Genomic DNA, 26,410 nt, shown 5'->3' on the forward strand with positions numbered 1-26,410 from the left:
AGATTCTCTTTGAGTGCTGGTGGATGTTGGCTGGTGGAGAGAAGGAGGGTGTTCCTGTCGGTGGGCTTCCTGAAGAGTGTCGTGCTGATCACATGGTCTTCTATGGAGACCGTGATGTCAAGGAAATTAATGTGGTGGTCATCAATCTGGTGTGTGAATTTCACCGGGTTTTCCAGTTCATTTAGCACCTTGACCATCTGGTTGAACATCTCAGTCGTCCCAGTCCAGAGAATAAAGATATCATCGATGAAACGTTTGTACATCAAAATGTGAGCCCCATATGTTGGTAGGATGTGCTTCTTCTCGTAGGCCGCCATGAAAATATTTGTGTATGCCGGCGCCAAATTAGAACCCATAGCGGTCCCGGATTGTTGTACGTAATACTTGTCAAGGTAGGAAAAGTGATTAAGCTTCAGAACTGCTTCAGCTAGTTGAATAATAAAGTCAATCGGTGGATTAGCCGGATGGTGGGCAATGAGGGCCTCCCTCAGTGTTTGCAGTCTGTCTTCGTGCGGAATGATGGTGTACAGTGAGCATACGTCCATAGTTGCCAATCTGACATCTCCACTTAATTGTGGTAGATCGGAGAGTTTGGTGAGAAAGTCCATGGTGTCCCCTGATGTAGCTATCTGACTGTTGTACTATTGGTTGCAAAAATGAATCCACGTAAACTGCCAGTGGTTGCAACAATGAGTGTCTTGCCGAAATGATTGGCCTACCTGGTGGGTGAGAGAGTGTCTTGTGGACTTTAGGTAAAGTGTATATAATGGGACACACAGGGTGGGGGACTGTGAGGAAATCAAAAGTGTGTTTATCAATCCACTTGGATTGGAGGCTATGTTGTAATTATCCGGTCTACTTGGTTTTTGAAATTGGGGATAGGGTTAGTAGCACAACCTAAATAGGTGGAGGTATCGGCTAATTGTCTGCAGATCTCTCTGTTATAGTCACCACACTCCTGCACAATGATCGCTCCCCCCTTATCTGCTGGTCTGATGACGATAGAGGTATCATCTCTGAGTGTTCTTAGTGCCTGCCTTTCCTGTTTGGATAGGTTGTCATAGGGCTTCCTGGGGGTACCTGAGCTGATATCTTGTTCAACCAATCGGATGTACGTCTTTATACTGGGGTTGGAGGAGGGTGGATCGTATGTCGATGGTAGACGAAAAGGGGACCTATTGTCAAGGCTGGTATCCCCGTAGTGTTCAAGGAGCCTAAGTTTGCGCCCAAATTTGTACATGTCAATGGCCGTCTCAAACGGTTTATGTGGACACATGGGCACAAAAGACAGGTCACGGGAGAGGAGGCTCAATGTGGCCTCATCAAGTGGTCTATCTGTCAAATTGGATAGGATGGCCAATCACAGGACTACCATCCACCAGGCCATTGAATCCTAGAAGGCAGAACAACCGGTACCAAGACATTTTTTGGCACATCAACACCAGGTATCCAATCTCAGGTGTAAGCTGATTAAATGGGTACCACCACCCGTCCGAGGAGGAGATCGCATCCTGACATTGAAAAGAAGGGAAAGCTATTGGATCCACAGACTAGACATTATTTCCCCCAGAGGGATGAACGAAAATAATCCTCTCTTGATATTTCTCAGATAGTCGAGTGGACGTTCCGTCTCAACCCGCATTATTCCCTTTGGCAATCTGCCACAGATCCACCTGATTAAGACCCAAGTTGGCCCTTTTGTGACTTGGTCCACGTCGGCACTCCCTCCCATGGACTATGCCGACGCGTTAATGTACAATTACTTAGAATGAATGTACTCATTTTTGGACGTTTTATAGCACTGCTCCAATTCCATATACAGACCGGCGGTTATACTGGAGTACGCATTAATATACTATTGTTCTGCGGGTTCATCTGCACATGGCATACTGTCGGTACCATCACATTATATGCCTCAGCTGGGTTTCTAATATGTGTCCAAAGGTAGGTTTGGGCTGACTCTGACTTGATCCGAGTGGGCAGTCCCTCTGCTCTGAGGCTCTGTAGCGCATTTAAATATATATCCCTAGAGCGTTGGATCGCACAGGGTACCATTTATGCATATATATTGATTTCAATTATGTTTGGTATACAGCAGTATTACTGTCACTTACCAGTGTGACGCGCGTAGCGCACACCATAATATATGTGAAATTTGACCTATATGTATTTTGGTATGTGTGGTCTCCCAGGTCCCGGTATACCGATCTGTAACATCCCTTTACATATAATTATATATAATTCTGTTCACCTATTTTCTTTGTGCCCCATACATGGCTGCTAAGGCCCCACCTCCTGTCATTACATACAGTTACTGCTTGGAACGCAAAACGCTACGAGCGTGGAACGCATAACTTCCGGTTTAGACCGGAAGTGACATAGCGGCATCACGCGTTGCCATAGCGACTAGCTGTCCAGCCGAGGACATTGTGTGGCTGATCGCGGCGGGACTCAGGGGCTTATGTTAGTAACAAGGCTGTATCAGGGGTGTTAAATACTGTTATATACTGTTGGCTGACTGGTATGTTTATACAGTGAGGCGCACGACGAAACGCAACTTCCGGTTGTACCGGAAGTGACGCGGCGGCCACTGAGGCGCATTATTAATTTATCCATTAGCACATAGGTATATATAGGGGGCCTGGGAGGCTCTATGCAGGTCCTGGTTCCTTCTTGATGCTGCTGTTGATGCTACTGATGTCCTGACTATGTATTGACTGGGTGGGTGACTGTGAGAAAATCAAAAGTGTGTTTATCAATCCACTTGGATTGGAGGCTATGTTGTAATAGCCAGTCTACTTGGTTTTTGAAATTGGGGATGGGGTTAGTAGCACAACCTAAATAGGTGGAGGTATCGGCTAATTGTCTGCAGATCTCTCTGTTATAGTCACCCCACTCCTGCACAACGATCGCTCTCTCCCTTATCTGCTGGTCTGATGACGATAGAGGTATCATCTCTGAGTGTTCTTAGTGCCTGCCTATATATATATATATATATATACATATAGCAGTAGTGTTAATGAACTGCAGTCGCAGTACTAGTAATCAGAGTGACGCACCAATTAAATATATCTCTGGCTTTGGATCACACACCGATATATAGCACTAGTGTACAGCAGTACACAGCCTATTATAGACAGAGAACAACACCTGGTCTGTCCAATACACAGCCACAGTATGCTAGTGTAGTGCACTACTGTACTGTGCAGAGCCCTACATAGTGACTGACAGCACACCTACACAAGCAGCACTGCTCTGTCCTGCCCCCATCTGCTCTCTCCTGCCCCCCTCTGCTCTTTCCTGCTCCGTCCCCAACTACAGCAGCACAGAAGGAACACAATGGCGCTGATCACCGGGACATATATAGAATTTATAACCCCCGCGATATCCAACAGCAGGATGATTACGTTTTGCCTCATTTTCAAATCCGAGTCAGGTACGAAAAACCGAGCCAGACTCGGATCTGGGCTCGGGTCCCTAAGTTCACAGGAGTTTGGTTCTCAGGGAACCCGCTCATCCCTACTAAATATCAGTGCACTTGGTGGTGTAAAATGAGCTAAAAGAAGCCTAGGAAATGAGACCATGGTGAAACACTGAAATCCATATGAAAGATCTGGTAATGCTGATTTGGAGTTAGGATGTATATTATGTTTTAATCATGGTATTATCTAAATATGACAACATTTACGTCTATGGAATGCATATTACTGCATTTTAACGTGAAAAAGAAAATTTTGAATTAGATATGAGGAATAAAAGGTATGAAATATACAGTGTATATAAGGTCAATTAACATTTATTAAAACTTTTAAGTATTTGCAGGAAAGTAGCATTAGAAGCTAAATAGACATTCATACTAAAGCATTAATTTTTAACGGACATTGTCAAAATATCTCATTACCTGATGGAAGATGTTTGTAGTAGTAAATCACAGGATGCAAGAAGTTGGAGCGCCAAGCTATTTTTGCCTCACCAATAGCCCGATTATAGCGAAATACATCTTTGTCTGGCCCAGAAAAGTTCTTTCCATATTCCATAACAAGTACAAAGAGTCCTACATCATATGTTTTTCTCCCTGTATTTTTCTCTAACATGGGCAGAACTCCTGCTTGTACCTCCTCTAAGTACTCAAAGGTATTAGAGTTCCTAGAGTACAAAAAACATACATAAAGGAAATTAATTCACTGTAGTTTGTGTACATACGTTACAGTAATAAAACTTTGAAAATTTAGTCAAATCTGTAGAGCTTGTTCTTTGGAATCAACAACAATATACTACTTCATACTACATTTTGCAGGTTTTTTTTTGGTTCTTTTTATAAATACACTCGTTAAAAGAAAACTGATCCATAACCATTAATTCAATTTATTTCCAGTTCAAGCTCCATCAAACAAATATGAAATGAAGACTCCACTAATATGCAAATCTTTTCACAGTATACTGAAGACAAGGAAACCATATTTATGGTAATAGTGATAATAGCATGGTAATTTTTGAGTTGGGTTTGGGCTTCAATAACATACAGTATTTTGCAAAGATTCCATGAAAACTAATGGAACAACATCCCAGGGCGCTGAGCAAAGGTGTTAATATCCAGCAGTAAAAAGAGAAGTCTGCAAACAACTAACAAAACAGAAAATGAACAACAACGGGGTTAGCTGTACTTGAAAAAAAAAACACATGTAAAAAAAGGGCTATCCAATTTATTAATTGTATTCATTAAGTTTAAGTTTTCAATAAAAATCAATAATGATATATTTATTATAACACTGAATTTCAATATACAAAACATATACGTATAATAAAAAACGAACCAGATGCTAATTGGACCATTATTAAAAACCTACTAAGGATTAAAGAAGTACAGAAAAATGCTGTAGCGCTCGGTATGTAAAAAATAAGGGGGATTTTTAATGTACCTAGCACCAGAACATTTATCTGCATTACTCTTTGTGTGATGAGTGGCATTTCTCACCTTATATGTTGGTTGCCAGCACAATAATATTGTACTAGTCAGCAGTTGCTCAAAATCAAGCAAATAAATGTGCACACAGACCATTCAATACTTTTTCTATAGGAAAAAAAATCATAAATTTGACGTGATATTCCTCAACTACCTGACAACTTATCAAAATGATGTGACCTTATTGTACATCTACATCGCACACCCTATCGAATGACACCTGAACCATCAAACTCGGTGTTGTAATTTTGTCATAGTGTAGTTGCTCTCACAAAAAAATAATAATAAGATTTTACTTACCGGTAAATCTATTTCTCGTAGTCCGTAGTGGATGCTGGGGACTCTGTAAGGACCATGGGGAATAGACGGGCTCCGCAGGAGACAGGACACTTTAAGAAAGAATTTGGATACTGGTGTGCTCTGGCTCCTCCCTCTATGTCCCTCCTCCAGACCTCAGTTAGAGAAACTGTGCCCGTAAGAGCTGACAGTACAAGGAAAGGATTTTGGAATCCAGGGCAAGACTCATACCAGTCACACCAATCACACCGTATAACTTGTGATAAACTTACCCAGTTAACAGTATGAACAACAACGGAGCATCAGATCAACCCTGATGCAACCAAACATAACCCTTATTTAAGCAATAACTATATACAAGTATTGCAGAAGAAGTTCGCACTTGGGACGGGCGCCCAGCATCCTCTACGGACTACGAGAAAAAGATTTACCGGTAGGTTTAAAATCTTATTTTCTCTAACGTCCTAGAGGATGCTGGGGACTCCGTAAGGACCATGGGGATTATACCAAAGCTCCAAAACGGGCGGGAGAGTGCGGATGACTCTGCAGCACCGATTGAGCAAACATGAGGTCCTCCTCAGCCAGGGTATCAAACTTATAGTATTTTGCAAAGGTGTTTGAACCCGACCAAATAGTAGCTCAACACAGCTGTAGTGCCGAGACCCCTCGGGCAGCCGCCCAAGAAGAGCCCACTTTCCTCGTAGAATGGGCCTTGACCGATTTCTGTAACGGCAATCCAGCCATAGAATGCGCTTGCTGAATCATGTTACAAATCCAGCGAGCAATAGTCTGCTTTGAAGCAGGGGCACCAATCTTGTTGGTTGCATACAGGACAAACAGCGCTTCAGTTTTCCTGACTCTAGCCGTCCTGGCCACGTAAATTTTCAAAGCCCTGACCACATCAAGTAACTCAGAATCCTCCAAGTCACGCATAGCCACAGGCACCACAATAGGTTGGTTCATATGAAAAGATGACACCACTTTTGGCAGAAATTGTGGACGGGTCCGCAATTCTGCCCTGTCCATATGGAAAACCAGATAGGGGCTTTTATGTGACAAAGCCGCTAATTCTGACATACGCCTAGCTGAAGCCAAGGCTAATAGCATGACCACCTTCCAGGTGAGAAATTTTAACTCCACGGTTTTGAGTGGCTCAAACCAGTGTGACTTCAGGAAACTCAACACCACGTTAAGATCCCAAGGTGACACTGGAGGCACAAAAGGAGGCTGCACATGCAGCACTCCCTTTACAAACGTCTGGACTTCAGGAAGAGAAGCCAGTTCTATTTGAAAGAAAATGGATAGGGCCGAAATCTGGGCCTTAATGGATCCCAATTTTAGGCCCAAAGTCACTCCCGACTGTAGGAAGTGAAGGAAACGGCCCAGATGGAGATTCCTCCGTAGGGGCATTCTTGGCCTCACACCAAGCAACATATTTTCGCCATATACGGTGATAATGTTTAGCCGTCACGTCCTTCCTAGCCTTTATCAGCGTAGGAATAACCTCATCCGGAATGCCTTTTTCTACTAGGATCCGGCGTTCAACCGCCATGCCGTGAAACGCAGCTGCGGTAAGTCTTGGAACAGACAGGGCCCCTGTTGCAACAGGTCCTGTCATAGAGGCAGAGGCCATGGGTCCTCTGTGAGCATTTCTTGCAGCTCTGGATACCAAGTCCTACTTGGCCAATCCGGAACTCTTTTTCTTATGATTCTCAGCACCCTGGGTATGAGAGGAAGAAGAGGAAATACATAAACCGACTGGAACACCCACGGTGTCACTAGTGCGTCTACAGCTATCGCCTGAGGGTCTCTTGACCTGGTGCTATACCTCTGTAGCTTTTTGTTGAGGCGGGATGCCATCATGTCCACCTGTGGCAGTTCCCACCGACTTGCAATCTGCGCGAAGACTTCTTGATGAAGTCCCCACTCTCCCAGGTGGAGGCCGTGCCTGCTGAGGAAGTCTGCTTCCCAGTTGTTCACTCCCGGAATGAACACTGCTGACAGTGCTCTTACATGATTCTCCGCCCAGAATTCTGGTGGCTTCCGCCATCGCCCTTGTGCCGCCTTGGCGGTTTACATGAGCCACTGCGGTGATGTTGTCTGACTGAATCAGCACCGATTGGTCGCGAAGCAGGGTCTCCGCTTGACTTAGGGCGTTGTATATGGCCCTTAGTTCCAGGATATTGATGTGAAGGCAAGTCTTCTGACTTGACCACAGACCTTAGAAATTTCTTCCCTGTGTGACTGCCCCCCACCCTCGGAGGCTTGCATCCGTGGTCACCAGGACCCAGTCCTGAATGCCAAATCTGCGGCCCTCGTGAAGGTGAGCACTCTGCAGCCACCACAGAAGAGACACCCTGGCCCTGGGGGATAGGGTGATCAGCCAATGCATCTGTAGATGTGATCCGGACCACTTGTCCAACAGATCCCATTGAAAGGTCCTCGCATGGAACCTGCCGAAGGGAATGGCCTCGTACCACCATCTTTCCCAGGACTCGCGTGCAGTGATGCACCGACACCTGTTTTGGTTTTAAGAGGTCTCTGACCAGTGTCATGAGTTCCTGAGCCTTCTCCGTCGGGAGAAAAACATTCTTCTGTTCTGTGTCCAGAATCATGCCCAGGAAGGGCAGACGCGTCGTAGGAATCAGCTGCGACTTTGGAATATTTAGAATCCAGCCGTGCTGTTGTAACACTTCCCGAGAGTGTGCTACGCTGACCAGCAACTGCTCTCTGGACCTCGCCTTTATGAGGAGATCGTCCAAGTATGGGATAATTGTGACCCCTTGCTTTCGCAGGACCACCATCATTTCCGCCATTACCTTGGTGAAAATTCTCGGTGCCGTGGAGAGACCAAACGGCAACGTCTGGAATTGGTAATGACAATCCTGTACCACAAATCTAAGGTACGCCTGATGAGGTGGATAAATGGGGACATGAAGGTATGCATCCTTCATGTCCAGAGACACCATAAACCCCCCCCCCCCTTTCCAGGCTTGCGATGACCGCTCTGAGCAATTCCATCTTGAACTTGAACCTTTTCAGGTATATGTTCAGGGATTTTAAATTCAATATGGGTCTGACCGAACCGTCCGGTTTCGGAACCACAAACATGGTCGAATAATAACCCTTTCCTTGTTGAAGGAGGGGAACCTTGACCACCACCTGCTGAAGATACAATTTGTGAATAGCAGCTTACACAATTTCCCCCTCTAAGGGTGGAAGCTGGCAGGGCCGATTTGAGGTATCGGTGAGGGGGCATCTCTTCGAATTCCAGCTTGTATCCCTGAGACACAATCTCTATTACCCAGGGATCCACCTGGGAGTGAACCCACTTATGGCTGAAATTTCGGAGACGCGCCCCCACTGGGCCTAGCTCTGCCTGTGGAGCCCCAGCGTCATGCTGTGGATTCAGTAGAGGCCGGGGAGGACTTCTGTTCCTGGGAACTAGCTGTGTTGTGCAGCTTTTTTCCTCTACCCTTGCCTCTGGCAAGAAAGGACGCACCTCGGCCTTTCTTGCCTTTTTGTGAACGAAAGGACTGCATTTGGTAATACGGTGCTTTCTTAGGTTGTGAGGGAACATATGGCAAAAAATTTGACTTTCCAGCAGTAGCTGTGGAGACCAGGTCCGAGAGACCCTCCCCAAACAATTCCTCACCCTTGTAAGGTAAAACCTCCATGTGCCTTTTTGAGTCTGCATCGCCTGTCCATTGCCGAGTCCACAGGACCCTTCTGGCAGAAATCGACATTGCCTTTATTCTAGAGCCCAGTAGGCTAATGTCTCTTTGAGCATCTCTCATATACAGGACAGCGTCTTTTATATGCCCCAGGGTCATTAATATAGTATCCTTGTCTAAGGTATCCAGATCCTCAGATAAGGAATCCGTCCACGCTGCTACAGCACTACACACCCAGGCCGACGCAATTGCCGTCCTTAGTAAGGTACCTGAATGTGTGTAAATGGACTTCAGGGTACCCTCTTGCTTTCTATCCGCAGCATCTTTTAGGGTGGCCGTATCCTGTGACGGCAGGGCTACCCTCTTGGATAAGCGTGTTAGAGCTTTGTCCACCCTAGGGGAGGATTCCCAGCATAACCTGTCCGTTGGCGGGAAAGGATACGCCATAAGCATCCGTTTGGAAATCTGCAGTTTTTTATCTGGAGATTCCCAAGCCTTTTCACATAACTCATTTAGCTCATGTGAAGGGGGAAAGGTCACCTCCTGCCTTTTTTCCCCATACATATGAACCCTCTTGTCAGGGACTGGGGTTTCCTCTGAGATGTGCAACACCTCCTTCATTGCTATAATCATATAACGTATAGCTCTAGCCAATTTAGGCTGCAACTTTGCATCATCATAGCCGACACTGGAGTCAGACTCCGTGTCGGTGTCTGTGTCAACAATTTGGGATAGTGGGTGCTTCTGAGACCCTGGCGGCCTCTCCGACATAGGATCAGGCATGGGCTGTGACCCCGACTGTCCTAAGGTTTCAACTTTATCCAACCTTTTATGCAAGGATTTAACATTATCATTTAAAACCTTCCACATATCCATCCACTCAGGTGTCGGCGCCGTCGGTGGCGACCCCACATTAATTTGCCCCCGCTCTGCTTCCACATAGCCTTCCTCGTCAAACATGTCGACACAAGCGTACCGACACACCACACACATACAGGGGATGCTCTTTTTTGAAGACAGTTCCCCCACAAGGCCCTTTGGAGAGACAGAGAGAGAGTATGTCAGCACACACCCCAGCGCTATATGTCCCAGGAATCACACAGTAACTTAGTGTTAACCCACTAGCTGCTGTATATAAAAAAACTTTTTGCGCCTAATTTATGTGCCCCCCCCCCTCTCTCTTTACCCTCTTCTACCGTGTTTCTGCAGGGGAGAGCCTGGGGAGCTTCCTCTCAGCGGAGCTGTGGAGAGAAAATGGCGCTGGTGAGTGCTGAGGAAGAAGCCCCGCCCCCTCAGTGGCGGGCTTCTGTCCCGCGTTTGTGTGTAAAATAATGGCGGGGGCTCATGCATATATACAGTGCCCAACTGCATATATGCTGCTTTTTGCCAAGAGGTTCCTAATTGCTGCCCAGGGCGCCCCGCCCCTGCGCCCATCAGTGACCGGAGTGTGTGGGTTTAGTGTGGGAGCAATGGCGCAGTGCTGTGAGCTACCTCAGTTTGAAGACTGGAGTCTTCTGCCGCCGCTTTTGAAGTCTTCTTGCTTCTGTCACCGGCTTCTGTCTTCCGGCTCTGCGAGGGGGACGGCGGCGCGGCTCCGGGATCGGACGACAAAGGGTGAGATCCTGTGTACGATCCCTCTGGAGCTAATGGTGTCCAGTAGCCTAAGAAGCAGGACCTATCTTCAGTGAGTAAGGCTGCTTCTCTCCCCTCAGTCCCACGCTGCAGAGAGTCTGTTGCCAGCAGATCTCCCTGAAAATAAAAAAACCTAACAAAATACTTTCTTATAGTAAGCTCAGGAGAGCTCACTAAGTAGCACCCAGCTCGTCCGGGCACAGATTCAAACTGAGGTCTGGAGGAGGGACATAGAGGGAGGAGCCAGAGCACACCAGTATCCAAATTCTTTCTTAAAGTGCCCTGTCTCCTGCGGAGCCTGTCTATTCCCCATGGTCCTTACGGAGTCCCCAGCATCCACTAGTACGTTAGAGAAAATTGCTTAGCTGATTAAATATATAGATTAGATCAAGTTGTTTTGAGGAACACCAGGATTAATATATATTTTTTTTTACTTTTAAAGGGTTAAATAACACTGTTTTCATTCAACCACTGGTGGTGATGTTTTCAGAACAGGAATGCCATAAAAATAATATCTGCCAGTATGGGGAGAGTGAAATTTCAACGGTTGTGTAGAGAGTCTAGTAATAGCCATGCAGTGCTGTAACTAGACATTTGTATGTATAACGGCGTCTGGCCTGCATGCGTGGGCGGCCAGCGGGGCGAGCATCGGCAGCCAGTGACATCGGGCGCCAGTGGTCGGGGAAGGCATCGGGCACCAGCAGTCAGGGGAAACATCTAGCAATGTCTGCTGGCGTTGTTCAAAGACTGTGCAGCTGTTAATCCTCATAGGCTGCAAAGACTGCGGAATCCCCCCAAAGACCATACTCCCTGCACCTGTGTGCTGGCTGAAAGTGTGCGGTACTGGGTGCTGGGAGCGCACTGACCTTGCGGTAGCTGTAGAAGCTACCGTATGCAGCCTGTATCATCACTCTCCTGGCAGCAGCAGAACTGGAAGCGCCCATTAGAAAAAATGACTCCTCTGAAAAATCCTCCACACCAGCGGCCAGAGCACGCCTGGCTGGAGGAGATGGCCGCTCAATCCCGGACCCTCACTTCTGTGTAAGTGGGGAAGGGAACGTATGCTGCCTGGCTGACACAGCCGTGCTTCTCCTACAAGCGCCCATGTGTCAGCAGCGGCTGGAGGCAGTACAATCCCGGACCCACACTTCTTAGTAAGTGGAGAAGGGATTGTCTTGTCAAAGTCGAAAAAATATCATGCTTCACGTTGCCATATATTAACCCCATGCACATGCACGCTGCTCGTGCATGTAGTCTGCTGTACGTGCACATGTCCGCAAGTGCGTACACTCGCTCCGGTGAGTACGCGCGGTATATGCGTATTTACGGTAGAGTTTATGAGCTTGTAGCGGGCGACTCGTTTATAGTATATTTAACCCACATAGCGTGTTTTGTAGGTAATGTTCCCTTTAATCATATCAGCGAGTATGTTTAGTGTAAATGGTTCAGGGACTTGGGAATTCCTCTTTGCATGATATGGAGGGTCTGACTAAGGCTGAACAGTGGTGTCTGGTACCCAACGGAAGAGTATTTTATCAGGAATATTCCGGTGTTGGTTAGGAAGAGATTAATCGCTCCTGCGTATAGTTATGCTTAAAAGTAGTTTCTGGACATTTACTGTTTTTACAGTTCATTATCCATGCGGCGGGAATCCTGAGGATACCTTCCACCTTAGCAGTTTGTAATAGTCACAGCCCACCTGTTCAAATCCACCTATGACCTTTTGTTATAATGCAAGGAGACATTCCTGTGTCCAATGAACAATAAGATTGTAGGCCCCTTTGTAGTGTACTGTATGTTGTGTATATAAGGCAGCCAGCCTGGGCCAGCTCACTCACTTATCTCCACAAGGTTTTCATCATTGATTAACTGAGAGCTGGTTTCCAGGACTGCGCAGCGATCATTCCCATGTGTGTAAGTTTCTCTGTGACCACCTTATCCCCCTTATGTGTTTTTGCCACTTACTCTCTCTCTCACTGTTATTGTTTATGATTATGCCACTATTGTATATTCATGTCTAGATATTCTGTTTAGGTATTAATGTTAGTCTTGTAGTGTATAAGCTGTTAACTGTTTTCCCCTTTTTACATACAAATTACCGTCAGTAAAGGTTTTGGAACCTTAGCAAGGAGTCTGTGTTTCATTAGTTAGAACAGAGGGTATTCTGAGTATCACAATCGCTCACACAGCTTTTACATTACTAAGCGTTACATTATTACAGTGTTACAGTACTAAGGTATACAGTGTAAGCATATTCTGTGTTTAAAGTTTATAAAGGTTACTGTCTGTGTGTGCGCTCGCTGTGTGTATTCCGTACACCCAGCACAGCGTGTGTACGTAATTTGCGTACCACGTGTGAGGTCTTCATACGCAAATAGCGTACGGAGTGCGTAGCACGTGCACATGGTTTAGCGGCCATTATGGCTACACAGTGTTAGGAAATAGCTTGTGTTATAAGATAAATAATTAGCTTTATCAATAGGGGGCTCATCCGTCCTCCACATATCCGCACTAGCGAAACTAAGCAGACTTTATCTGTCAGCAAAGGGCGGGAAGGTAGTATCCCTTTGTATCCGTGATGGTGGTGGGGGATACGGTAGTGCTGATCAGATAAGCGTCTGCTTCGCTTAGTTGTAGGAGTGCTGGTGGAATCCGGAACCGGAAGGTAAGAACAGTATGCTATTGTCTTTTAAAACTGTTTATTTCTGTTTGATACACATTGCGTACACAAAACACGCACACACCTGCATTCTCATTTGTGTACGTTCACATATCTCACTTTCCTGTTTGCCATTTATCATTGATAACGTGCTGAGAAAGATTTGTTGCTATTGGTAGTTAAAAGTAATATTAATACGTAAGGGAGTAATTTGTAAAACACGCACACGGCTTTGCCTAAGATACAAGGGAGATCTGTGTGGTGCTCGGTAAATGATTACAGTTAAATATCATTTGCATTGATAGAAACGTGTTACTTGTGTTACTGTGGACGCGTCTGGCCTGTGTACACGTGTCCCTAACAAAGGGCAGGACAAGCGTATGCGACGCAAGGGTCGACACACGTAGCGTATATTACGCAATGGAGCGTATGGGTACGCCCACTTGATACAAATCACACGATAGTATTGTTTTAGTAGGCGATACGGAGGCAACGCGATAATAGCACAAGTTAATCTCAGTGTCCTAAATTTTTGCGTAATAGATCCTTCTCTAGTTGCAACTCCTCTGGGACTAGCCTGTGTTACTGCATGAAAGGAATTTTCTGTACAGAAAAGAAAGTAAATAGTATATGAGGTGAAAGAGTGTGTGTGTATATATATATATAAGTTTCTCATTTTGGTTGGAACCTAAGAAATCGAGTTCTCGTAGAGGTACATCCGTGCGAGTGATAGCACGTGGTGGCTTGGGAGGCATCCCTTGTTAGTATTGTAGTAAGAGCATTAGAGTATAGCAGACCAGGAGGTCTACTGTAGACACAGACCAGGAGGTCACAGACAGACCAGGAGGTCTAGGTACAGCAGACTAGGAAGTCTGCTAACGATAGAGTAAAGAGGCACAACCCCGGGGGTTGGTGCAATACCCATATAGGCCATCAAGCTCTGGCTGAAAGGAATTTGCAGCCGCAATTATCGATTCCGCTGGTCGTAAGGCGTATAAATAATAGTTATTTATACACAGTGCGACTGTACCGCATGTAATTGTGTGCATTAGTTTGTAACTTGACCAAGTACCATTTGCGTACGCTAGTGGGGTCATAAACGCTATTTGTACATTCTAACGTGATTTGTGTAATTTTTTTTATTTTAAGGGAGGTTTGCTGGTCACTCAGGAACTCTCCAGCAACTGATAGTTACTGGGAAGGGTAAGTGCTCTTCGGATCACACCCACACGTTCCAGTAAATAGAGGTTCAGGTCGCAGGGGCCCTAGGTTGAGTACGCCAGCGCTAAGGCAGCGTGTGGGCGTATTGGTCGACGTGGGCGAGTGTGTGAAGGTACTCGGTAAACTTTCACCGTCGGCCTACCCCGGATAACTTGGTTTTTGTAAAGGTTTGCCGAAGACCCTGATTTGAAGGTCAGAGGTAGTGAAAGCAACACCTGCAAAGATGGGGGCCAGTTGTTCAGGTAGGGGGCGATCAACCCTGGTTCAGGTTGATTTAGTAAGCCGGCCAATAGGGTCGGCAAGGTATATCATGTGTGAGAAATACGGGTCACACACAGAGGTTTTGTGCGATGAATGGGAAAGAATGACTGTGCATGATGGGGAAAAGTTCTCACGAGTAGGCAGTTTTAGTCCCGAGGTGTTACAAAATCTAAGGAGAAGGAGATGTCTAATTAAATCTGCGAAGAGACGGATCAGACATTATGATTATTTACAATTATGGCAACAGGAGGGTGAAATACAAAGAGGATTGGCTCAAACGGCTGGTTCAAACCCTATCAGGTTACTGATAGCCACCGCACCACCACCACCACCACCATACATAACAGGAGAGAAAGTGGTTACAGAGAATGGCACACTGGTGTATGATAAACATGCACTTAGTAAATGTATAGATGTTAAGAGTAACGTAAATAAGTTTATTGATGCTAATGTTAACCTGTGCAAGCTGTACCCTGTTTTAAACTTTCCCCAGGATTGCGACCAGGAAGATGAGCCCACAACAATATCGGCACTCTCTCTAGCAGCCACCATACAAGAGACTACAGTGGGCACGGCCCAACCAGTAAGATTAGTATCAAAGGCCCCAGGCGGAGGGACAGGTGAGGTCGTATCAACTGGTAATGTACACTATGCAGAAACCATTACACCACATGTTGTAGAATCTACTCAGAATGACGTTATTGAACTTAATCCTGTCAGGGTAATTGCGGTCCCAAATGGGAAGACTGACACTTCGGGAGCCACTCCCGTCAGGAACATTGCCATGCACTGCCCTTTTTCCCGAACAGAATTAAGATCAATGATGTCTGAATTCCCTGATCCTAGGAAAGATCTAGTTGCAAGCCAGAGATACATTAGAGAGCTAGGTAACTCTGCAGAGCCCACTAACAAAGATTGGCGGACATTGCTAAGGGCATGTTTACCCTCCAATGTCGACTCAGTGAAATTTATCGCTGACTGTAAATTAGATGAAGAGGTACCCCTTACGGGTGAGTACAACCAAGATAATGTAAAAAGAATCAATCTACAGTTAGGAGAATATTTGCCAGCTGTTGTCAAATGGAACAAAATTTTCTCCATCAAGCAAAAAGAGGGAGAAGCAGCTGCTGATTATTTTCATCGAGCACTGCAGGAAATGGCTAAGTATACAGGGATAGAAGACATTAAGACAAATGTGAATCATAGAGAAGTAGCAGTTTCTGTGTTAATGGATGGTTTAAAGGAAGTATTGAGGACGAGGGTACAGACCACCCAACCATGTTGGCGAGGTTTGTCGGTGGCTACTTTGAGAGAGGCCGCTATTGATCATGATCGGAACATCACCAGACACAGGGAGTCGCAAAGTGATAAGCTGATGGCCGTAAGTATACAGGCCCTTACCACAAGGCCAACTCAGCATAAGTCTCAGACCCCTGTGGGTAAGTCAAATGTGGTAGTTTGTTATAGTTGTCACAAAGAGGGACATTTTGCACGAGACTGTAGATTTAAAAATATACAAAAATCATATCAAACCCCTAGACAATGACATGACATACGAGATTGGGATCAAGGACAGCAGAGACACAGTTATGAGCCACACGCAGGGGAAACAAGAAGGTATCCCCCAAGAAGAGACTGGCAAGTCTCTGATAGTTCCCATTAACCCCCTTCACAGGTAATAGCTGCCAGTGCGATGCAGGGAGGGCACCACACACCATAGGGGTGGGGCCATACCTGTAATCTGCAGCCAGTGAAACTAATTGCGAGCCTTGGAAGTGAACCCGAGGTCACAATTGATGTAGCTGGTAGATCTCTAAATTTCCTTGTAGATACGGGGGCGGCCAAGTCAGTGATAAATTCGACCGTGGGCATGAGAACCACTGGTAAAATAATTCCAGCCATGGGAGTAACAGGAGTAGTACAGCACTATCCTTTAAGCAAACCAGCAGAGATTACGATAGGGCCTTTGCATACCAAGCATTCTTTTCTGCTGGCTGCATCGGCTCCGACTAATCTCCTTGGGAGAGATTTACTGTGCAAAATGGGATGTGTCATATATTGTACTCCTGAAGGTGTGTTCTTGGACATAACCGAAAACCACGCTCAGGAAGTGCAGGATATGCTAGATTCCCCAACAAGATTAATGTCACACACTGTTGTTGTAAATAGGTGTCCGTCCAAGGTAGAGGAAATTATTTCCCAGATACCGGAATCACTTTGGACCAAGGATGGACAAGACACTGGATTAATGGCAAATGTAGCCCCAGTAGTTGTGCAAGTAAAAGAAGGTAGGATAGCTCCAAAAATCCCACAATACCCTCTGAAGCCAGAGGTGGAGTTAGGAGTTTACCCTGTAATAGAGCGCTTGCTAAAACAGGGCATTCTGGTAAGGACGTCCAGCACTGCCAATAGTCCCATCTTCCCTGTTAAAAAGAGTGGGGGGAGGGGTTACAGACTAGTGCAGGATCTAAGAGGGATCAACAAAATAGTTGAGAGTCAATTCCCCGTAGTGCCAAATCCAGCTGTCATCCTTATGCAAATCCCTCCCACTGCCAAATTTTTCACTGTGATTGACCTCTGCTCCGCCTTCTTCTCGGTACCTCTGCACCCTGACAGTCAATACTTATTCGCATTTACATACAGAGGAGTTCAGTACACCTGGACTCGCTTACCACAAGGTTTCATTGACAGTCCAAGTATTTTCTCACAGGCCTTGCATGATTGTTTAGAGTCTTTTCAACCTGAGAGCGGATCAATATTAATACAGTACGTAGATGACCTACTGCTGTGTTCAGATTCACTTGAATCGTCCCTGAGAGATACGAAACAACTCCTGTTTCATCTTTCAGACACCTGACACAAGGTTTCCAAAGATAAGTTACAATTATGCCAGACCAGGGTGAAGTATTTGGGACACTGTCTGACACAAGGACTGAGACACCTCACCGCTGATAGAATTCAAGCAATTCGTGACATGACTCTGCCACAAACCCAGCAACAGATTAGAACGTTTTTAGGAATGTGTGGGTATTGCCGTAACTGGATCCCAGGTTTTTCTATACTGGCCTTGCCTTTGCAGGAGATGGTCTCATAAAACAAACCAGATCGGATTTCGCACACAGACGAGTCTGAGATGGCATTTGAAAGACTTAAACAGTGCCTAACGCAGGCAACAGCATTAGGTATGCCAGATTATGGAAAACCCTTTGAGCTGTGCGGAACAGAGAGTGCTGGGTGCGCGGCAGGTGTCTTAACCCAGAAGCATGGTGATGCCAGCAGGCCGGTAGCCTACTATAGCGCTCAGCTAGACACGGTAGCGCGATCCCTCCCCACATGTTTGCGAAGTGTTGCAGCGATAGCATTGCTAGTAAGTAAAAGTGAAGATGTAGTGCTAGGACACAACCTCACAATTCATACACCACATGCAGTGTCAGCTTTACTGAATTCTGCCCAAACCAGACACGTCTCATTAGCGCGGTTTACAAGATGGGAATTGGCATTAATGGCCCCGGTAAACATCACCATAAGGAGATGCAGTGCATTACATCCTGCAACATATCTCCCAGGTGTGCCTGCACAGGCACAAAGGGTGGAGGATGAGAGTGATGGTGAAGGAGGATTTAGTAAAGACAATGACACACATGATTGTATGGAATATTTGACCCAAAATTTCACGGCAAGGCCTGACATCGGTGACAACTCACTGGAAGATGTAGATTTTACTTTCTACACTGACAGTAGTTGTCACAGACAGACGGACTCGAGAGACTTGTGTACTGGATACGCAGTCGTAGATGACCAAGGTACCATAGAAGCGGAACCCTTAGGCCCACCACACTCAGCACAAGTTGCTGAACTGGTTGCCCTAACCAGAGCATGCAAATTGGCTAAAGGCAAGTCAGCCAATATCTACACGGATTCTAGGTACGCCTTCGGAGTAGTCCATGATTGCGGGGCCCTATGGCGCCTCAGAAATTTCATGACGGCAGCTGGCACACCCGTAGCGCATGCAGCCCACATCAAAAGACTTCTAACAGCGATACAGGAACCCGACAGAGTGGCTGTTATCAAGTGTAAAGCTCACACGTATAGCCAAGACCCGGTATCACTTGGTAACAGCCGAGCAGACGAAGCTGCTAAATCAGCAGCCAGTACCCCCATACAGACAGACATCACACAATTGATGGTATTCAATACTGTCAACACACAGAAATTGTGTGAAATGCAACATTTGTGTTCACCACAAGAGAAGGCAGTCTGGAGGTCAAAAGGATATGGCCAGGAGTCCTCAGGACTCTGGACAGATGGACAGGGTAAGCCAGTGGCACCCAGAGCATACCTTCCAAGTCTAGCGGAAGTGGCACATTGGCTGACTCATCTAGGCAAAGAAGGAATGTGTAAGTTGGTAAGAGCTTATTGGTGCACCCCAGGATTTTCTTCCCATGCGGGTAAAAGAGTGATGACATGTCTCACCTGCTTGAGGAAGAATATCGGAAAGGCAATACCAACAGAGCCATCCCATATCCCTCCTACAGATGGCCCTTTCCAGGTAATACAAATTGATTTCATACAATTGCCACCTTGTAGAAATTTAAAGTATGTATTGGTCTGTATTGACGTGTTCTCAAATTGGGTTGAAGCATTTCCCGCGGCCACAAATACCGCTGTGTTTACTGCAAAGAAAATCGTGCAGGAATTTGTGTGCAGGTATGGTATCCCTAGAATCATTGAGAATGATAGGGGTACCCATTTTACAGGTGAAGTTTTTCAAGTAATGTGTAAGTTGATGGGAATTAATAGTAAGCTGCACACTCAGTACCGCCCCCAGGCGAGTACGAAAGTGGAAAGAGTAAACAGCACTATTAAAAACAAATTAAGCAAGGTAATGGCTGAAACAGGATTGTTGTGGCCCGAAGCTTTGCCAATCGTATTATACAGCATCAGAACCACTCCCAGGTCCCCTCTTAATCTGTCTCCTTTTGAAATTCTGTTTGGTCGACAAACCCATGTTATGATTAACCCCCAGGATGATTTGAAATGTAACAATGAAGTAACTGTAAAGTATTTGGTTAAGATGAGTAAGCAATTGAGGAATCAAAATGATAATCTAAAGTTGGTGATTCCTGATCTGCCAGACAGTAATTGTCATGACATTGAACCTGGGGATTATGTAATGATACGGAATTTTCTACGCTCAGGTTGCCTTATTGACATATGGGAAGGACCATACCAAGTCTTATTAACCAGCACTACAGCATTGAAGGTTGCCGAGAGGGAGACTTGGGTCCATTCGTCTCATTGTAAAATGGTTGCTGACCCAGAGAGGTCCCGTGATAAAGAACAGACAGTAGAGGTTGTATCACTAGAGTGTCTGTTCCGGGAAGGTTGAGACGACACCTGAGCGCTGAGAATAATAAGACTGGAGGCGTTTGTCGAGACAGATTTCTTTTTGCCTTTTGTTATTTTCTCCAGTTCCCATCTCCCTCCTATTCTCCCCCCCCCCTTCTTATTTTTCTCCTTTTCCTCCTCTAAGCTGGACTTGTCCAAAGAGACTGTGATCCGGATTTTCCTGTTGACCCTGTTGTTGACCAGAGCAGTCTTTTTCGGTGAGAGTACCATGGAGGTCGAGAAGGGATCTGGAATGGGTTCTGATGACCAGGATGGAGGCGTAAATTCCCAAGAACAGCGCAATCACCGAGTAAAGGCGAGTATCAGAAAACGATCTGGTAGCATTGACAATAGAAGGAATTGTGAAGGATTGTTAGCTGAAGAGAACTGCATCTGTAGGCATTGTGACAATATAGTTGAGGATGGGTGCATCAAGAAATGTCAGTCCAGTTTTAATATCCACATGGACCGGCATCCATTGAGTGACTATCACTCCTTAGTGGGTAAAGTGTTAAACCAGACAGACTGTTGGGTATGCTCTCAAGTAGCTCAAGGTCATAGCAAATCAGGACTAGTACCATTCCCTTTAACTGTAGGAGAGGTACTTGAGTTAAGTGGTGGGAGGCCGGTGGACAAGAGGTTTAATATCTCTAGTCCTCCTAGTTTGAAGCTCCACCAATATCATGTGGATAGGTCCTTAGTATGCTTTTACATTTCCAATCCCCGAAAGCCGGGAAATTGGGAAGTGTCATGGAGTAATCAAACCATGACCTTTTCACACAGAGCCGACATAATGCCCATAGACACAGAGCTTATACGCCAGATAGCCGACAGTGGAAGGTTTTTCCGGTATAGGTACACTCTAGGAAGTAGGACCATGCGAGTTGGAGAAGTATCACCAGGATACTGTGCACATATCGTACAACCAGATACGTGTACTAGACAGATGGGAGAATTAGGGTTAGGAGATTTCACATGGAAAATTTGTAACATGGTTATGTCATACTCCGTCCCATATGTTCTCCCCGATGATGCATATTTCATATGCGGGAGAAAGGCGTATAAGTGGCTTGCCCCAAACTCAGAGGGATTGTGTTACATTGGAAAAGTACTGCCTGAAGTAATGACTGTATCCCATATCAAAATGAAAGACATTCACCGCGGTGCCCAAGCTCCTTATACTCACTACGAGCACGTCGTTAAATGGCACCTGATAGAGGGGACAGAGCATCCGGCCTCTGATTTGATCCATGAATCCACCGGGATTCAATTCCTACTCGCGTTAGATATCACTCGCACCGCCAGAGGAGTGATAAATTATAGATATATATCTGCGCTAGCAAACTTGTTAGACAATATCACCGAAATGTATGACGACACGTTCAGGTATACTGGGAGAGAGTTACAAGCCTACAAAACAGAGCTGGTTCAGCATAGGATGATTCTCAATTACCTCACAGCAGTGACAGGCGGGTATTGTGTTACCTTAGCAACTCAGTATGGAGTAAAGTGCTGCACGTATATTACAAACAGCACTGAGGACCCAGACGAAGTCATAGACCAAAAGATGGATGACATTTTGCAATTGAAATGGGAGTTCCGAAGGAGACATAATCTCACTCTCGCTGCTGTGAGTAATGAGCTGACCAGTAGGGTGTCATGGTTGAACCCACGAAATTGGTTCTCTGGTTTAGGAGAATGGGCCCAAGGCATTATAATGGATGTAGGAAAATTTCTCTTGTGTATTCTGGGAGTCGTCATATTGGTTGGTCTGATATTTAGATGCGTTCGAACTTTAACGAAGTGTAAAGGTAGTACCAGAGTGATGAGTCTGAGGAGCGAGGACACTGCAATAACAACAACTAATTTGATTTATGACCAAACGATAGAGACAATGTTGTGATGAAAATGTGATTCCACGGTCCGTTTCTTTCACCCGTTTCTCCTTTGTTTTCCTCCAAGGTACAAAGACATCCGCTTGGAGGAAGAATTTGACAACCTATTTTACACAGACCATTGATGAACTGTGTCACAGACACCAAATACTTTTAGTGACTTTAACTATCTACTGAAAACCCAATACTTTAGAGACTGTCATTTTTTGGACACTGGAAAAGCTTTTGTTCACCACTTATAACAAAAGCACAGAGAGACATCAGACAACATGTACATCAAGACAAGACATCAGACAAGACCTCAATCGGCGACTGTACATTAAAACTCACATAGTTTTATGACTGCATTTATAACGATTGTTTCTTATCTTCATTTCTACAACCTCCAGGTAGTATCTCACATAGTCGACAGGTGATTCTCACATATTAGCACCCACATACTCTCCCCCTTCATGTATCATCAACTAATGTGCACCCCATTTGTTGTAACCAAAAGCCGAAAAGAGCTCGGTAGAGTTTGACAGCCCATCCACAGACCCTTAATACGGGATAAGAAGGATTCAAATGTATACTTCGCAATACCTCGAAGCTTGATTTAAAACACGTACGGCACGATGATACATGACCCCTCAGACATGGATTCATACACACATGCTTCTACTATCTCACTAGGTCATACCTTTCCCACCTTCTCCTCTCCTCCCTTTACCCAATCATAAAAAGGTATTTACATGATGACATATATTTTTCTGTTTGAACTGTTTTAGGAAGTGGCAGTTATTGATGACTGCCAACGGGTGGACTGTCAAAGTCGAAAAAATATCATGCTTCACGTTGCCATATATTAACCCCATGCACATGCACGCTGCTCGTGCATGTAGTCTGCCGTACGTGCACATGTCCGCAAGTGCGTACACTCGCTCTGGCGAGTACGCGCGGTATATGCGTATTTACGGTAGAGTTTATGAGCTTGTAGCGGGCGACTCGTTTATAGTATATTTAACCCACATAGCGTGTTTTGTAGGTAATGTTCCCTTTAATCATATCACCGAGTATGTTTAGTGTAAATGGTTCAGGGACTTGGGAATTCCTCTTTGCATGATATGGAGGGTCTGACTAAGGCTGAACAGTGGTGTCTGGTACCCAACGGAAGAGTATTTTTATCAGGAATATTCCGGTGTTGGTTAGGAAGAGATTAATCGCTCCTGCGTATAGTTATGCTTAAAAGTAGTTTCTGGACATTTACTGTATTTACAGTTCATTATCCATGCGGCGGGAATCCTGAGGATACCTCCCACCTTAGCAGTTTGTAATAGTCACAGCCCACCTGTTCAAATCCACCTATGACCTTTTGTTATAATGCAAGGAGACATTCCTGTGTCCAATGAACAATAAGATTGTAGGCCCCTTTGTAGTGTACTGTATGTTGTGTATATAAGGCAGCCAGCCTGGGCCAGCTCACTCACTTATCTCCACAAGGTTTTCATCATTGATTAACTGAGAGCTGGTTTCCAGGATTGCGCAGCGATCATTCCCATGTGTGTAAGTTTCTCTGTGACCACCTTATCCCCCTTATGTGTTTTTGCCACTTACTCTCTCTCTCACTGTTATTGTTTATGATTATGCCACTATTGTATATTCATGTCTAGATATTCTGTTTAGGTATTAATGTTAGTCTTGTAGTGTATAAGCTGTTAACTGTTTTCCCCTTTTTACATACAAATTACCGTCAGTAAAGGTTTTGGAATCTTAGCAAGGAGTCTGTGTTTCATTAGTTAGAACAGAGGGTATTCTGAGTATCACAATCGCTCACACAGCTTTTACATTACTAAGGTCAATAAGCGTTACATTATTACAGTGTTACAGTACTAAGGTATACAGTGTAAGCATATTCTGTGTTTAAAGTTTATAAAGGTTACTGTCTGTGTGTGCGCTCGCTGTGTGTATTCCGTACACCCAGCGCAGCGTGTGTATGTAATTTGCGTACCACGTGTGAGGTCTTCATACGCAAATAGCGTACGGAGTGCGTAGCACGTGCACGTGGTTTAGCGGCCATTACGGCTACACAGTGTTAGGAAATAGCTTGTGTTATAAGATAAATAATTAGCTTTATCAGTCTGTAGAGAAAAATAAAATTAAAAAGTGTAAGAAGTAAAATCAAAATGGAGCTCATGAGCCCATGATGTGCTTCCCTGAGGCACATGAAAAACACTGGGGATCTTGGGAGTATGGAGGAGGGAAGAGGAGGGTTACACATTTAAATATTTAAAGTGTGCCTTCCCTGCTAACGTCCATATCCCAAGAGTACTCCAGTGATCCCTAGTGGATGAAAAATAAATATTCCACAGCAGTCTAATTGATTTATTATGCTTTTTTATACTTATCACACATAAAGGCACAAGCAGTAGTTATTCATGGACTTTGTAGTGCCTAGCCATGGAGGATTATATTTGTACAAAACTAATCCAGCTGCATGTTAAGTAGCATTAGGTCTGGTTAGATATCTAACCATATGATCACCAGGCCAACCTGAAGAGAAAAAAAATCAAAATATGTCCTGTACAACAATTCCTGGAAATCTGTGAATATATCAATATTTTTATTCCTGTCAGTTTCGTGTGATGAGTATACTGAATGTTCATTATTATACACAGCACCAATGATTTATTTATTTCTTCACAACAATCAATTTCCATTGATAATAAAATCTTTATGATTTTTGCTCAGTGACTTTATATGAATCTGTGTCTATCAATTCTTAAGGAACCATAACCCAATTTTATTGATTTATTCACACTTTTTTGTATGTATTGAATATATATATATATATATATATATATATATATATATATATATATCTATATCTATCTGGGACGTGCGGTCACTGATATATATATATATATATAGAGAGAGAGAGAGAGAGAGAGAGAACTGTTCACCCGGCACTCCGAGAAGGATAATAAATTGTAGTTGCTGCGGTGCCCTCCGTGAGTGGTAATGGCAGCCACTCTATGTACTGTAATTGTTCCGGCGGCACTCAAACAGTCTGAACAAATAGGTAAATGCTGAGATCTTTATTAGACCATGGATGGTCTAATAAAGATCTCAGCATTTACCTATTTGTTCAGACTGTTTGAGTGCCGCCGGAACAATTACAGTATATATATATATATATATATATATATATATATATGCAGCAGATAGAAACCGCACACATTTCCAAAGTTCCTTAGGGGTGCTTGAATTCCATAAACATAATATGCATTTGCTTTCACTACTATGAGACAAATCTCTCAACTAGGGTAGCCAATCCCGGGCCATTTATTCAATCCCGAGTATCGGGATTGAAAAATGGCCAATCCCTTGATTCCCGGGATACCCAGGATTGGCTTTTAGCTATGTGGCCACCCCCTCGCCCCACCCCGCACACATAACTCACCATATACCGGGGGCAGGTGGGGAGCACACTCTGATCACTGCTGGCGGCTCCCAGCAGCGGTTGACGGCGCAGTGACCTCTCACGCTACGCTGGGGAGCCGGAACAAGAAAGCAGGGCATTGAATCCTGGCCATTTTTGGACCTAAATCCCGGGATCCTGCCGATCCCGGGATTGGCCACCATACTCTCAGCTCATGAAGTAATCAGCACACCACCAATCTGAATGAAGTCTCTCTATTCCAAAATGATTAACATGAATAGCACGTATGACAAAAGATTATATATTCCGGCTGGGATTAACATGCATTTCAGATGGTACATTACATGTCCCTGCAGTGAAACCGGTTGTGTGCCCGACGGCCGTTTCGGTGACAGCACCTTCCTCTGGGGCAACCACCAGAAACTGAACATACCTGCTTTTATGTGCTGGAACGCCCACCAACAAACTCATCAATCATCACACCTATGTCCTAAAGCAGCTCACCTGTGTACAGTCATGTCCGCGTCCCATTCTCGGAAGTTCCCCATCTGGAACGCATTCAAACCGCGGTGGAACGCATATCCTGTCCCGACGTGCCTCCGGAGAAAACATCACTTCCGGCCTGCACGTCAGGACGCGTTCCCGACCAATCATCTATAGCAGCTTGCGGTTGTCAAGGTGATAAGACCAACAGCCTCCATTCTTTACACTACAATATTCTGGTATCAGACAGGGTGTCCCCGCAAGAATCTTAATGCATCCAGTGTGTGAAAGCTCGTCTGGCTGGTGGGCGCTCCCCACATACAAAAATAAAACAAAACAAATGCATATTATGTTTATGGAATTCAAGCACCCCTAAGAAACTTTGGAAATGTGTGCGGTTTTTCTCTGCTTCATATGTTGATATTTTTATCTGGAACCAGCACCATTACTTTAAACTGGTGGCAATACAATTTATAAAGACTTATATAATTATTTGGTCATTTAACCTACACTCGTGCA

General features: G+C 44.9%; 1 protein-coding gene across 1 annotated transcript in view; it reads right to left on the reverse strand.

Moving 5' to 3' along the window:
• FOXRED2 (FAD dependent oxidoreductase domain containing 2) overlaps nt 1-26,410 on the reverse strand; it is an 804,453-nt gene that overhangs the window by 265,455 nt on the left and 512,588 nt on the right. Inside the window, exon 7 of the mRNA XM_063940315.1 lies at nt 3,902-4,146. Within this exon, the coding sequence (XP_063796385.1) occupies nt 3,902-4,146 (245 nt within the window). The remainder of the gene's footprint in view (nt 1-3,901; nt 4,147-26,410) is intronic.

The sequence above is a fragment of the Pseudophryne corroboree genome, chromosome 9 (genome assembly GCF_028390025.1).
Source record: "Pseudophryne corroboree isolate aPseCor3 chromosome 9, aPseCor3.hap2, whole genome shotgun sequence".
In the NCBI taxonomy this organism is placed as follows: domain Eukaryota; kingdom Metazoa; phylum Chordata; class Amphibia; order Anura; family Myobatrachidae; genus Pseudophryne; species Pseudophryne corroboree.